The sequence below is a fragment of the Rhinopithecus bieti genome, unplaced genomic scaffold (genome assembly GCF_001698545.2).
Source record: "Rhinopithecus bieti isolate Rb0 unplaced genomic scaffold, ASM169854v2 scaffold_947, whole genome shotgun sequence".
In the NCBI taxonomy this organism is placed as follows: domain Eukaryota; kingdom Metazoa; phylum Chordata; class Mammalia; order Primates; family Cercopithecidae; genus Rhinopithecus; species Rhinopithecus bieti.
In genome coordinates, this window is record NW_016803664.1 from 4,266,191 (window position 1) to 4,280,714 (window position 14,524).

Here is a 14,524-nt window from a genome sequence, read left to right on the forward strand (position 1 = left end):
ATTAAATCTTACATAACTGATGAAATAGGAATGAAAAAAAAAACAAAAAAAAAACAGGAAATAGTTGCCATTAAGAAGTTGAATGTTTTAGAACGACTCCACGAAGTGAGTCTCTAAGAAACTGGCATTCATCAGGTGTGGGATTGAGAGTCTGTTCCTCCCTCCCTTTCATTTCCCACCCTCCATGGGGCAGCCTTCCTGGGCAACCCCACCAGCACGGAGGAGAATCTAAGCGGCAGGCCCCCTCACATCTCACATCTCTCATCCCGGGGCTTGTGCCTTTCCATGGTCTACCATTTCTTCTAAACAGGCATGCGAGTGTGTGGAGAAGAAGAGGCAAGGCTTTTAGGTATGATTTATTTCCTTCACTGACTCAACCAGAGTCAACAGGAGAGGGAGAATGCCTGCAGTACCCAAGAAGTTCTCAGACATTATAGGCTCCAACTTCTTAACACAGAAAACTTCTTTCTTGATTTTCTCCTTTTAAAAAACTCCATTTGGTATCTTCCTGGGTGTAGTTTCTCACTGAGGAGGATGGTATTAAGCTGGTCTGTTTGCTTTCATTTTCCTGAACCTTTGGTTTTGCGTCTAGGGAGAGAATGGTTTTCTTTTCTCTCTCTCTCTCTTTTTTTTCTTTTCTTGTTTTTCTTTTTTTTTTTCAAGATGCGGTCTTGCTCTGTTGACCAAGTTGGAGTGCAGTGGTGCAATCACAACTGCAGCCTCGGCTTCCCAGGCTCAAGCCATCCTTCCACCTTAGCCTTCTAGGTAGCTGGGACCACAGGCATACACTAACAGGCCTGGATTATTTATTTGTTTGTTTGTTTGTTTATTTATATAGAGACTAGGATCTCGCTTTGTTGCCCAAGCTGGTCTTTAACTCCTAGGCTCAAGCCATCCTCCCATTACCTCTGCTTCCCGAAGTGCCAGGATTACAGGTGCGAGCCACGGCACCTGGCCTGTTTTTCTTATAATAGGTTTTAGACTAATTTTCGTATTTTTTTTTTTTTTTTTGAGATGGAGGTTCGCTCTTGTCGCCCAGGCTAGAGTGCAATGGCGTGATCTTGGCTCACTGCAACCCCTGCCTCCCAGGTTCAAGCGATTCTCCTGCCTCAGCCTCCGTGGTAGCTGGGATTACAAGTGCCCGCCACCGTGCCTGCCTAATTTGTGTGTTTTTAGTAGAGATGGGGTTTCACCATGTTGGCCAGGCTGGTCTTGAACTCCTGACCTCAGGTGATCTGCCCGCCTCGGCCTCCCAAAGTGTTGGGATTACAGACATGAGCCACCGTGCACAGCTGCAATGTAACTTTTAATACTGGAACATTCTACATTCGACTGAAGTTGAGAGAACACTATAATAAGCCCTGTGTAGTCATTACTCAGCTTCAACAAGTATCTACTCCTGGCCAGTCTTGTTTTGTTTGTCCTTTTCACTTCTGCCCCTCAACAGAGCCATACCCAGAAGGCCTTGGGCCTTAATCTAAAGATCGGTGAATAAATGTACTCTATAAGCTTTAAATTAAAATGTTTAAGGTGTGAAATTAGTGTTTTTTTTTTTTTTTTTTGAGACGGAGTCTCGCTCTGTCGCCCAGGCTGGAGTGCAGTGGCCGGATCTCAGCTCACTGCAAGCTCCGTCTCCCGGGTTTACGCCATTCTCCTGCCTCAGCCTCCCGAGTAGCTGGGGCTACAGGCGCCTGCTACGTTGCCCGGCTAGTTTTTTGTATTTTTTTAGTAGAGACGGGGTTTCACCGGGTTAGCCAGGATGGCCTCGATCTCCTGACCTTGTGATCCGCCCGTCTCGGCCTCCCAAAGTGCTGGGATTACAGGCTTGAGCCACCGCGCCCGGCCGTGAAATTAGTGTTTTAAAAATCGTTACCCACTTTAACGAATTTTTTTATTGAGGAACCAATAGGTACAGGTCCCAGTTGTCTCAGATTAGTAGACTGAATTTTAAGCTAATAGCATTTTAGTACTAATCTGATGGTGTGACATTGCATTTCCTCCAGCTAAAATGGCATGCTTCAGGTGGAAAGACTCCACTTAAACATAGTGAGCAGAATGATTATGAAAATAAACACTGAAAGTTTTATCCATAAGCTCTATTTTAAGGCAAATTCTTTGGAATATGAGTTACTAAACCAATTACTATCATATAGAGAGATACTGTTTTTGATTGAGGAAGACAGAGCTAAGGGGAAACATATTGCTGTTTTAAAATAGAAAAGATATTAAACTTTTGTGCTGTGTCCCTCCAGAGACTAAAATTAGGATATCTGAATGGAAAATCTACAGAAGCAGATTTTAATTTAGTGTATATCATTAGTATATTAACACAATTTCATTTGCCATTTATGGAATACTGGCTTTGCATCAGAGAGCAGTATAGATGTATTTACCTCTGTTATCTCATCTGGCCATCACTGTAACCCTTGAGGTACTTATTATTATCTACATCTTACAGATGAAGCAACTGATGTTCAAAGAGATTCAGGGTCACTTACTGAGCTCATAAGAGATCATGCCTCTCTTACTATGCAATTACTAATAAAAGTGTTGTACTGTATTCTTAGTCATTTCAAATTAGAATTAGGAATGACTTGACTCAGTACAAGCTTTCCAAAAAAAAAAAGAAAAACATTTGGTGGGCTAAACCACATTCTCCTGCTGGTAACTATCTGACCTTATTTTGGTCCCTGGTCCACATGCATTTTGGATGTTTGATTTGGGGGTTCAAGCCATCTTCCCTGAAAGTCACACTGAAGCTCTTATTTTAGAAGTGAGAGGTAATCTTTCACTTAACCTCCTAATGGCTTTTTCATTAGAAAAAGCATGTTTATAATTTCAATAGAAAAAACATATATATAATTTACCTGTGAAAAAACGATTTCAGATGCTGACTTGGGACGCTGTCTCACGGCAGACGGTCTTTACCTGTATACTACTAACTCAGTTGGAAGAGGAGTAAGCAAATTGGGGTCTGGATTACATGGTACTCTCAGGTCAGTTGCATGGAACTTCCTAAATGATTGGGCTGGAACATTTTCCTCCTTACATAAATCTCTGAAGAAGACACTGGGGGTAAATTCCGACTCCCCATAGACTAGTAACTAAATTAAGTCTGAACTGATTCAAATAATTTCAATCTTCTCTTATTGCCACCTTTCCCCATCTTGTTCTGTTAATGCATTTTAGCCTTGTTTTGGCCCAGAAGAGTTTGGTAGCCCTAAGATCATTGTTTCCAGCCAGAAAGTCCTCTGTGATCAGTATTTTTGTAACAATATCAGTGACTTCTCCATGTTGATAAGTGGACGTTTTTCTACTTAAGTCTCTTTGAACTTGGGTTTGACATTGGATTGGCAAGTGATTTTCAGTTGGGATATAAGATCTATAAACTGTTCCCAAAAGAAACTACAGTTTGAGAGCCTTGTATACATTTAGATCTTTTCCCCCAACTTTTTCTCCCCTCTAAGTTATTGTGGAAAGTCAATATTTGCTATAGTTTTGCAGTCCTCAAATTGATGTAATACATTCACTTTCCTTCAGATGTTCTACATACTTAATCATTTTTTAAAATTAGGTCAAAAATGTTGTTTGTGTCTGTTGTAGCTTGTGTGAGGTTCCGACATAGCCGGGTGATTCAGCCTGTGCTCCGTTTCCTTCCACAGAGGTTTTGTGTACTGCCGGAATGAGGAGTTGGAACCAGGATGGGTGGCTTTTGGCAGTGGCAGTCTTCTCCACCGGCCTGTCTCTTTCGATAATAAACCTCACTCCCTTTTCCAGGTCATTGACCAGAACACCCTCCAGGTAAACAGAAAACTAAGGCATTTTTAAAAAGTATATATTTTAGAGGCAATAGTTAGTTCCTGACATCATCAGAAGTAATAATAATACACTTGATATATTTTCCTCCCAGAGTGGCATCCTTTTAATTGTTATAGTTTGGGCATTCTGTTTTTTATTTAATGTCTTAGACTTTTCCCATATGAACTGAGTGAATGTATTCTCTAAGTTTCTACAGCCTACAACAAACTTTTTTTTATAATTAAGAAAAAATTCTAGACAGTCAAAGATGGTATAAATACTAGCTGTTTTTTTTTTTTTTTTTCTCCTTTTTTTTTTTAGAACCAGATCTATTTTGGGAAGGCATCATTTCCTTATTCAATTTGTTCTAAACAGCCTCTCTGTGGGAAAGGGAGCTTTGAAATGAGTGTAGAGTAAAATCATTGTGTGCTAGGGATTGAGAGCTTGGCTTTAGTGCTCTCGTAAGCACTCTGCCATGGCACTTGCTATCTTACACTGCAGTTACCTGCTTTTCTGTCAAACTTCACTGACCATGCATACCTTTAGATATGGACGCTGTCCTGCTCATCTGTATATCCCTAGAACATAACACACTACCTGACATTTGACTGATAATAACAACAATGATGGTAACTACCATTCCTCAGTATCTCCTATGTGCTAGGCCCTGGCCTAGGCAATTTACATACACTTCCTCTTCCTACCTGTGAGGCATTACTATGTAGGTTTATCTTACAGATAAGGCAACTGAGTCTAGGCACCTAGTAAGCATTCAGTAAATGTTTATTGTTGAGTGAAAGAATACAGCTCAGAGAGGTTAAGTAACTTGCCTAAGGCCGTACAGCCAATAGTAGCAGCACCAGAACTTGAACCTTTGGTTCTCTGCCCAGGAGTTTGAACTCTTTACACTGCAACTTTCTGCCTTTCAAACAAAGTTGGATTAAATGATTAGAGTTGGCATCTGTGGAGTGAGTGCTCAGAGAGTAGTCATATCTAGAAATTAAGTGTAATGTTACATTTCTTCTTGTCACTCAACTGCCTGTCCTAGAGAACAGGGACTGAGTCTTGTTCACTACTGTCATCTCCAGAGCACAATAATAGGTGCTCAATAATTGTTGGATGAATAAAATGAACAAATTAACAGATAAATGCCCAATTAACCTAATTTCTTGTCACAAGTACAGTCAGATGAGAATGTCTCATACTCATTTGAAATAGAAGTTATAAGACTGGAAGTTAAACAGATGTTAAATCTCAGAACAGGGTTTACATTTGAAGTAATTCCGGGTTCCTCAGTGTTGTTGCAGAAACTTTGACACTGTCCAAGAAAGCAGGGCTGTAGGTCACAAACTAGATATGTGCATTGGAATGGAGCACTTTGGGGATAACACAGGCCAATTAGTAGCTGTCAACTTTCTAGTCTTCCTGGCACTGTAGGTTCAAAGTATGGTTACATCATCTAAATGAGTTTTTACTTTTGAGCTAGACAAAACAGGTCTGGAAAAAAGTTCATGTGAAATCACTTGAGGGGTCAGAGATAGCCTTGGGCAAACTAGTGCCCCCTCCCAAAGTAATGGGGAATTGAACACTGTTCTTCTGTTCTCTGAAGGCATCTGACCTTCTCCAATTATTTTTATTTTGAGTTTCTCAGCTCTTCTATTTCTGGATTTTTTTTTTTTTTTTTAAAACCTAGCCAGCAGGTTTTTGTGGTTCTAATGTTCCATCATTTTAATTGCTTATCTTTGGCAGTAAAAATTAGTATGTAGCTACACATTTCATGTGAAATGATGCAAAGCTTATTCATTATGCTGAAACAGAAGGATGTTTAATATTAGAAACATGTGCCTTCATGTTTAATATACAGAACTGGTGTTTGTTTTTTCTTCCTGATGGACTTGATGCATTTCAGTTAGTCCTTCTGTGCTAAGTTAGGATCTGTCATGGGCCTTTATATTTTTTTCTTTGTTTCTCCTTCTCCCTCTTCTCAGCTTTTCCTCTTGGCTTTCTTTTGCTGTCTCTTTTTTCTTCTTCCCATATTCATTAAATAACTTTGAGTTAGGCTTTCCATTAGGTACTGGAGATATAGAGGTGAACAAGACACAGTTCTTGTCCTTTAAATAAAATTGTCTTAAATTCATTTACTAAAGAAATTTCAGAAAGTGCTGCTTCTCTAAAACTTTGTTTTTAATAAGTGTTAGATACAACACATATGCATAACAGATTCAAAGTGTTTAGTAAATACTTTTTCCTATTAAAAAATAATTTGAATTAATCCCAAGAACCTTTTCATCTGCATGGCTGTTCATATTTATTCTATTGCCCATTGTATGAACCTTTATATTTTTGCCATGTAATTTGTGTATATTATTCTTAGAGATAAATATCCATTTTATTTTGACCAGAAAGCCTAGTGAATTCTCATCTTGGACATAATGGCGTTAATGATAAGCTAATAGGATTAATCAGAATTTATATGTGGCTCTAATGGAGATTTCCTCCCTTTCATGCCCAGGTGTGCCAGGTGGTGCCAATGCCAGCCAATCACCTCCCCATTGGCAGCACCATGAGCACTGTGCACCTGTCTTCAGATGGCACTTACTTCTATTGGATCTGGTCTCCTGCCAGCCTGAATGAGAAAACACCAAAGGGACATTCTGTCTTCATGGACATTTTTGAACTTGTGGTAAGTTTGAATTTTCTCGCTTGTGTCTTTGCAGAAACATTTCTGTTTGCTTTCTTTTTATATTGGTGTGCAAAGGGCCTAAGAACCTTGCAGCATGTATAGTGTGTTCAGTGTTTCCTTAAAATTGATTTTTCTCTTAGATGCCTTTGAAGGTTTCTTTGTTTGGAGTCATATGACGTAAGTAGAGCCAAACTTTCTGAAGGTTAATCTGGTGACTGGAGATAACATTATTTAATGTGTAGACAGCAGGATATTTAAGTAGAAATGCTCACAGGCTGTTGGAAATGTGGGACAACATTAGAGTAGCAAGAATGGGTCTACAGATAGAAATTGGAAGTCTCTGAGAGAGATAACAACATTGTGACACGTCATTTACCTTTTAGATATTAGCCAAATGCTCACTGAGAGCCAAGTGTGTTCTATCTAGGTGGTGGGAGGACAGAGATGGACAGGGTGGGCAGGGTTCTTGCCCAAATGTGATGTGTATTCAGGCCCCAGAGTTGGGTGGGTTGGGGTGATGGTGGTGGAGAGACATAAAGATTAACCATAGACAAGTGAGCAAATAAATGCACAAGATAATCCTAGTTAGTGAAGGAAAAGTAGTCGTATACCAGATGAAGAGGCTGGGGAGCAGGTGAGGGAAGAACATTTCAGGAAGAGGAGACCACACGTGCAAAGTGTCTGTGGCAGGAGCCAGCATGTTTTAGGAAGAAAAAGTGGGCCAGAGTGGCTGGAATGCAGAGAGAGGAGAAGGGCTTGGGGTAAGGAGCAGCTGGGAGCCACGGCACTTTAGATCCACACTGTCCTGCACAGTGGCCGCTAGCCATACATTGCTATTTAAATTTCACTTGAAATTTAATAAAATTAAAACTGGAGTGGCTTAGATGTATTAGCCACAGTTCAAGTGCTCAGTAGCCATATGGCTAGTGGCTTCTTCGTTGAACAGCAAAGATATAGACCATTTCCATCATGAAGAATGTTCTATTGGACAGAGCTGGTCTAGGTAAGTATTTGTAGAGACTTATAAAAGAACAAATTGCCCCAAGCCAGGTCTGTGACAAAACCTTTTTTCATGAGATAATTTACAGTCTCCTTTTGGGAAGAAATTAGCATTCCTTTAAAAAAAAAAAAAAAACACCAAAGCAATTTTCTAATAAATTTTAACAGGATTAAAACATGTTCTGGGAAACCAGTCATCCAACCCAACAGCAGACTGTCAGTCAGAAGTCTTGTAACCTTTAACTGTGCATGTTCTTTTCCTATTGAATCTCACAGTGTCCTCTAACCATTATCTTATAAAATATCCCTGCCAGAGAGAATCTTTGAATTGGTCTGCTAGAGATTGAACATGTGTTCGTAATTGTCAGAAAAGCTTTTTTTTTTTTTTTTTTTTAAAATTGGTTTTTAAAAAAATTACCAGCTGTTTAAGGAATTTTCATTTAGGTCTTGGCTGAGCACAGTGGCTCATGCCTGTAATCCCAGTGCTTGGGAGGCTGAGATGGAAGGATCTCTTGAGCCCAGGAGTTTTAAAGAGGGAGCTGGAACTTAAAGTGGCAGTGTTTGTCTGAGATGACGGTGCTCTGGTACACCTCATCCTCCCACCTCAGCCTCCCAAGTAGCTGGGACTTAGGTGTGCATGACCACACCCAGCTAATTTTTGTGTTTTTTTGTAGAGACAGGGTTTCACCATGTTGCTTGGGCTGGCTTCGAACTCCTGAGCTCAAGTGATCAGCATGCCTCAGCCTCCCAAAGTGCTAGGATAACAGACCTGAGCCACCACACCTGGCCTCCCTCTTTCTTTTCTGATTCCACCTAGCAGATTGATTTCCTTTGTTTTAGTTTGTCTTTTAGTTATCTTTGTAATTTGCAGTTAAACCTTTATTTCTTGTTCATGAACTCTAGGCAGTATCTCTTATCCCCCTACTTTAGAAGATAAGATGGAGAGTGTAGTGTCCTTTCTCATACTTCTTTGTGGAGAAAGCCAAGTATACATTTAGGGGAATACCCAGAGGAAGAGAGATGACTCACCCTACCAACCTTAGAGCATCTTAGCAACTGGGAGATCAGATGTGGTGCAGAGCCATTGTGAGACAAGGTGGTAGACAGGCCCCCTTCCTGTTCACACATTTGCATTCAGATGCTGGCTGTCTGGGCCCAAGACTTAGTTATTTTCTGAAGAAACTGAATGACCCTGTTTGAAAAAGACCTCTCATACTGATGTTGGGGTCATCTAAGGGAAAATACTTGCCTCTCTGGTGAATCAGCCACAAGTGATGTCTTCCAGCAAGCAAGCTTCAACCCAGTCCACAGAATTCCTGATTAGCGCTGAACTGTTAAAAAAAAAAAAAAAGAGCAGACAAAATAAAACCCAAACAAACAAAATTCCAAACTTTGGAGAGGTATGTGTGTGGAGGGGAGGCAAATGGGTTAAAAAAAATAGTGCTAATGATTGAAGTCAGGGGTTCAGCACATAGGAAACTCATTATTCTATTCTTTCTTCTTTTGTGTACGTTGAAAATTTTCCCTAATAAAAGTTTTAAATTTAAACAAAAGAGCAAACTACCAAGGATTACTAGAAAAGTGAGGAAAGCTTCTAATATGAAGATTAAAATGAGAAAAGTTAAAAAACAGCTAAATGGCCTCCCGCTGCCCAAGATGCTGAAAGGAAAGAAGGCCAAGGGGAGGAAGGTGGCTCTGGCCCCTTCCTCCTGCTGTTGTGAAGAAGCGGGAGGCCAAGAAAGTGGTGAATTCCCTGTTTGAGAAAAGCCCTAAGAATTTTGGCGTTGGACAGGACATTCAGCCCAAAAGAGACCTCACCTACTTTGTGAAATGGCCTGCTATGTCAGGTTGCAGCGGCAGAGAGCCATCTTCTATAAGCAGCTGAAAGTGCCTCCTGCGATTAACCAGTTCACCCAGACCCTGAACCGCCAAACAGCTACTCAGCTGCTTAAGCTGGCCCACAAGTACAGACCAGAGACAAAGCAAGAGAAGAAGCAGAGGCTGTTGGCCCGGGCTAAGAAGAGAGCTGCTGGCAAAGGGAATATCCCCACTAAGAGACCACCTGCCACCTTGGTAGAGAACAAGAAAGCTCAGCTGGTGGTGATTGCACACGACGTGGATTCCTTCGAGCTGGTTGTCTTCTTGCCTGCCCTGTGTTGTAAAATGGGGGTCCCTTACTGCATTATCAAGGGGAAGGGAAGACTGGACCATCTAGTCCACAGGAAGACCTACACCACTGTCGCCTTCACACAGGTGAACTTGGAAGACAAAGGTACTTTGGCTAAGCTGGTGGAAGCTATCAGGACCAATGACAACGGCAGATACAATGAGATCTGCTGTCACTGGGGAGGCAGTATCTTGGGTCCCAAGTCTGTGGCTTGCATCGCCAAGCCCGAAAAGGCAAAGGCTAAAGAACTTGCCCCTAAACTGGGTTAAATGCATACTGTTGAGTTTTCTGTACATAAAATTAAAATAATACAAATTTTCCTTAAAAAAAAAAAAAACCAGCTAGCTGAAGAAATAGAGTAAAACTTCACATAAGCACTATCTGCTCTGTGAGATATGTGAAGATATTGTATTCATATTATAAAACAGGACAGGATGCCTCAAAAAGGAATTAGCAGGGAATGAGAAAATTAAAACTATGATTATCCAAATTTGAAAATTAGTAAAAGAGTTAAGAAATATTTCAGAAAGGACAAGTAGATAAAGAACAGTAAATATGAAAGAAAAGATAAAAGATGTGTGGAGCCATCCATCTAAAGTCTTGCTAATAGGAGTTCCAAAAAGAACAGAAAATAAAGAGGATGACATGATCAAGAAATAATACAGGCAGGGGTCTGGGTGCGGTGGCTCACACCTGTAATCCCAACACTTTGGGAGGCTGAGGTGGGCAGATCACGAGGTCAGGAGTTTGAGACCAGCCTGGCCAACATGGTGAAACCCTGACCCTACTAAAAATACAAAAATTAGCTGGGCATGGTGGTGGACACCTGTAAAGCCCAGCTACTAGGAGACTGAGGCAGGAGAATAGTTTGAACCTGGGAGGCTCCCCCAAGGCAGAGCTGAGATCGTGCCATTGCACTCCAGCCTGGGCAACAGGGCGAGACTCCATCTCAAAAAAAAGAAGAATTACAGCCTGGGTACAGTAGTTCATGCCTATAATGCTAGTAGGGCCAAGAAGTTCAAGACCAGCCTGAGCAACATAGTGGGATGCCACCTCTACACATTTTTTTTTTAGATTAAGCAGGCATGATGGCACACTACTATAGTCTTAGCTACTCAGGAGGCTGAGGCGGGAGGATTGCTTGAGCCCTGGAGGTCAAGACTGCAGTGAGCTGTGATTGCACCACTGCATTCCAGCCTGAGTGACAGAGTGAGAACCTGTCTCAGAAAGAAAAAAAAAAAAAGAAACAATACAGGAAAGATTTCAGACCGAAGGATGTTGGCATCTGGATTAAAAGGTATCTGACACAGTGAATGCAAAATGCCCACACCATCATGAAATTGCAGATTACCAAGCATAAAAGAGGATTCTAAAGCTTCCAGAAATTTAAAATATATATATATACAAATGTTGAGCAATTCAAAAGCACTAGGCTATCCAGTAGCATTCCTGGATGCAAAATGGAGCAGTACTTTCAAAATTCTGAGGGAAATTGTTTTGTTTGTTTGTTTGTTTCTTTCTTTCTTTCTTTCTTTTTTTTTTTGAGATGGAATCTTCTTCTGTCACTCAGGCTGGAGTGCAGTGGCATGATCTTGGCTCATTGCAACCTCCGCCTCCCAGGCTGAAGCAATTCTCCAGCTTCAGCCTCCCTAGTAGCTGGGACTACAGGCCATCATGCCCAGCTAATTTTTGTATTTTTAGCAGAGATGGGGTTTCACCATGTTGGCCAGCCTGGTCTCAAACTCCTGACCTCAAGTGATCCACCCCCTTGGCCTCCCAAAGTGCTAGAATTACAGGCGTGAGCCACTGTGCCTGGCCTTGGATCTTCCTTTTTAATGTTCAGCATCCCCTGCCTCCTGCCAGAAATTATTTTTCAACCTAGAAGTACATATTCAAGCAACGTGTCAATCAGCTATGAAGACAACATACAGATATATTTAGACATATAGTTATATAATCAAAAGCTGATACCTGCCTTGTAGGAAATAGAACAATTAAAAAACAATCTCTGCCTGTGGCGTGAAATAAAAAGTTGGGGAGGAGGGAACCTGCTCTAGATTAAAAGAACAATTTCTGAATAATTTTCAGAGTCTGAATAAAACAAACCAATTAAAAAAATCTTTTTGGAGATAATTTGAATATGAAAGTATTAGGAATATTAGATGAAACCAAGGGGCTTAGTCTTAGTTTACTTTCTTTGTTTGTTTGTTTGTTTGTTTGTTTGTTTGTTTGTTTTTTGAGACAGAGTCTCTCTGTCACCCAGCCTGGAGTGCAGTGGCTAGATCTCGGCTCACTGCAGCCTCAGACACCTGGGCTCAAGTGAACCTCCTACCTCAGCCTCCCAAGTAGCTGGGACTACAGGCATATGCCACTATGCCTGGCTAATTTTGGCATTTTTTGTAGAGATGGTGGTGGGAGGTTTCTCCATGTTGTCCAGGCTGGTATTGAACTCTGGGCTCATTGGATGCTCCTGCCTCAGTCTCCCAAAGTGTTGGGATTACAGATGTGAGGTCCCTGCATCTGAACTTAGTCTAATTTTTAAGTATGATGGTGAAATATATAAGAAAATGTCCATATTTTTAGAGATGCTTAGTGAAGTATTCAGAATATTCAGAAATGGAATTGCGTGATGTCTGGGATACGCCTTAAAATAGTTGAGCAAAAGAAAAAAAAATAGGAGGATAGGTTAAACAGGTGTGGCAATAGTTGAATCCGAATCATGGGTACATGGAGGTTCATTGTACTATTCTTTTTTTTGCATATGTTTGAAGTTTTTCATCATTAAAAAACTTTTTAAGTGTCACCCAGCCACTAATTTAGCAACTTTCCTAAAATGTTAACGTGGGAAGCTAAACATAGATATCTGGCTTGCTGCCTATGGTGCTTTCACAGAATAGAACACTGTGTAGCCATTAAAAGTATACAGCAGCCAGGCACGGTTGTCATGCCTGTAACCCCAGCACTTTGTTTTTTTTTTTTTTTTGAGATGGAGTCTCGCTGTGTCACACAGGCTGGAGTGCAGTGGCACTATCTCGGCTCATTGCAACCTCCACCTCCCAGGTTCAAGTGATTCTCCTGCCTCAGCCTCCGGAGTAGCTGGGATTACAGGCACCTGCCACCACACTGGCTATTTTTGTATTTTTAGTAGAGACAGAGTTTCACTGTGTTGTCCAGGCTGGTCTTGAACTCCTGATCCCAGGTGATCCACCTGGCTCAACCTCCCAAAGTGCTGGGATTACAGGCATAACTCACCACACCTGGCCAATCCAAGCACATTGGGAGGCTCGAAGTGGGAGGATCGCTTGAGTCTGGGATTTTGAGACCAGCCTGGGTAACATGCAGCATAGTGAGACCTCATCTCTTAAGAAAAAATAATAATAATAATTAATATAATTTTTTAAAAATTAAAAAAAATACGGGGCAGATCTACCTAGAGTGAAGTAGATTACTTTCCATGAGATATTGTTTAGTACAGAAAGCTAGGCTCAGAACACTGTGTGTATTCACTACCTGCTGTGTAATAAAAGTGGCTAGGGGACAGAATGTTTCTGCAATTGTCTTTCTTCTGTGTTAACAACTTTTCCTCTCTCAGTGGATTGTCCACCACAGCATACAGATACGTTAGAGTATATCCCATCTTGAGAAAACAAAGCCAACTCTCCTGATTCCTGCCTACCTCCAGGCACTCTATTTTTTTGGCTCCCCATTATAGTGAAACTCTTGAAATCGTTTATTTTCATTGTCATTGCCTCCTCTCCTTCCATTTTCTCTTGAACCCATCGCTCTTGATGCATCCTCATCATGCCACCAAACAGTGGCTTCCACATTGCTGAATTCAGTGGTCCACTATTATTTGACATGGTTCATCACTTCTCCATTCTTGAAACTGTTTTCACTCGGCTGTGGACACCCCATGATACTTCTACTTGCTGATTGTTCCTTCTGAGTCTTATCTGTAGGACCTCTTCTCTCTGCTCTGTCTGCTTCTGTCAACTGTCTTAACTTCTTAGTTGATCTCCTCTTGTTTTGTGGCCTCAAACACCTGTATATGTTGATGATGCTCAAATTTTCTTCTCAGCCAAAACCTGCTACCAAAACTCTAGGTGCATATTGATGTGGCTGTTTGCTTGCATGTGCACAGAATATTAGACTTCTCCAGTTGGAAATCTTATGGTCACCTCAAGCTAAATATGCCCCCAGTTAAACTCCTGAGGTTAGTTCAGATTTGCTCCTTCCAAAATCTTTCCCATTTCAGATAATGGCATGTGTCTTTCCAGTGCTCACCAGAGACCTTTGGTGTCACTCTGGACTCTGCCTTCTTCCCCTACCCCTGCCAAATTCCATATCTAGTCAGCAAATACTGTCTGCTCTATCTTCAAAATGTATCCCATTCCATTACTTCTATAGAGGTGCTGAATGATTGGGCCCCCACTGCACCTACACCCTCTGTACTGCCATCCACTGCACCTACCACCTGTTGCACCTACACCCTCTGCACCTACATGCACTGCACCTACACCTTCTGCACTTTCCACTTGCTGCACTTATACCCTCTGCACCTACATCCACTGCACCTACACCTTCTGCACTTCCCACTTGCTGCACTTATACCCTCTGCACCTACATCCACTGCACCTACACCCTCTGCATCTACATTGACTGCACCTACACCTTCTGCACTTACACCCTCTGCACCTACATCTATAGCACCTGTACCCTTTGCACCTACATCCATACACCTACACCCTCTGCACCTATATCCACTGCACCTATACCCTCTGCACCTACACCATCTGCACCTACATCCACTGTACCTACACCATCTGCACCTACATCCACTGCACCTATACCCTCTGCACCTACATCCACTGCACCTA

General features: G+C 41.5%; 1 protein-coding gene across 7 annotated transcripts in view; it reads left to right on the forward strand.

The window, feature by feature from the left end:
- Positions 1-14,524, forward strand: part of HECTD4 (HECT domain E3 ubiquitin protein ligase 4) — a 229,395-nt gene that overhangs the window by 72,056 nt on the left and 142,815 nt on the right. For all 7 annotated transcript variants that reach the window (XM_017847150.1, XM_017847162.1, XM_017847117.1 and 4 more), the window contains exons 5-7: positions 2,888-2,996; positions 3,663-3,801; positions 6,311-6,481. In XM_017847150.1, the coding sequence (XP_017702639.1) occupies positions 2,888-2,996; positions 3,663-3,801; positions 6,311-6,481 (419 nt within the window). The remainder of the gene's footprint in view (positions 1-2,887; positions 2,997-3,662; positions 3,802-6,310; positions 6,482-14,524) is intronic.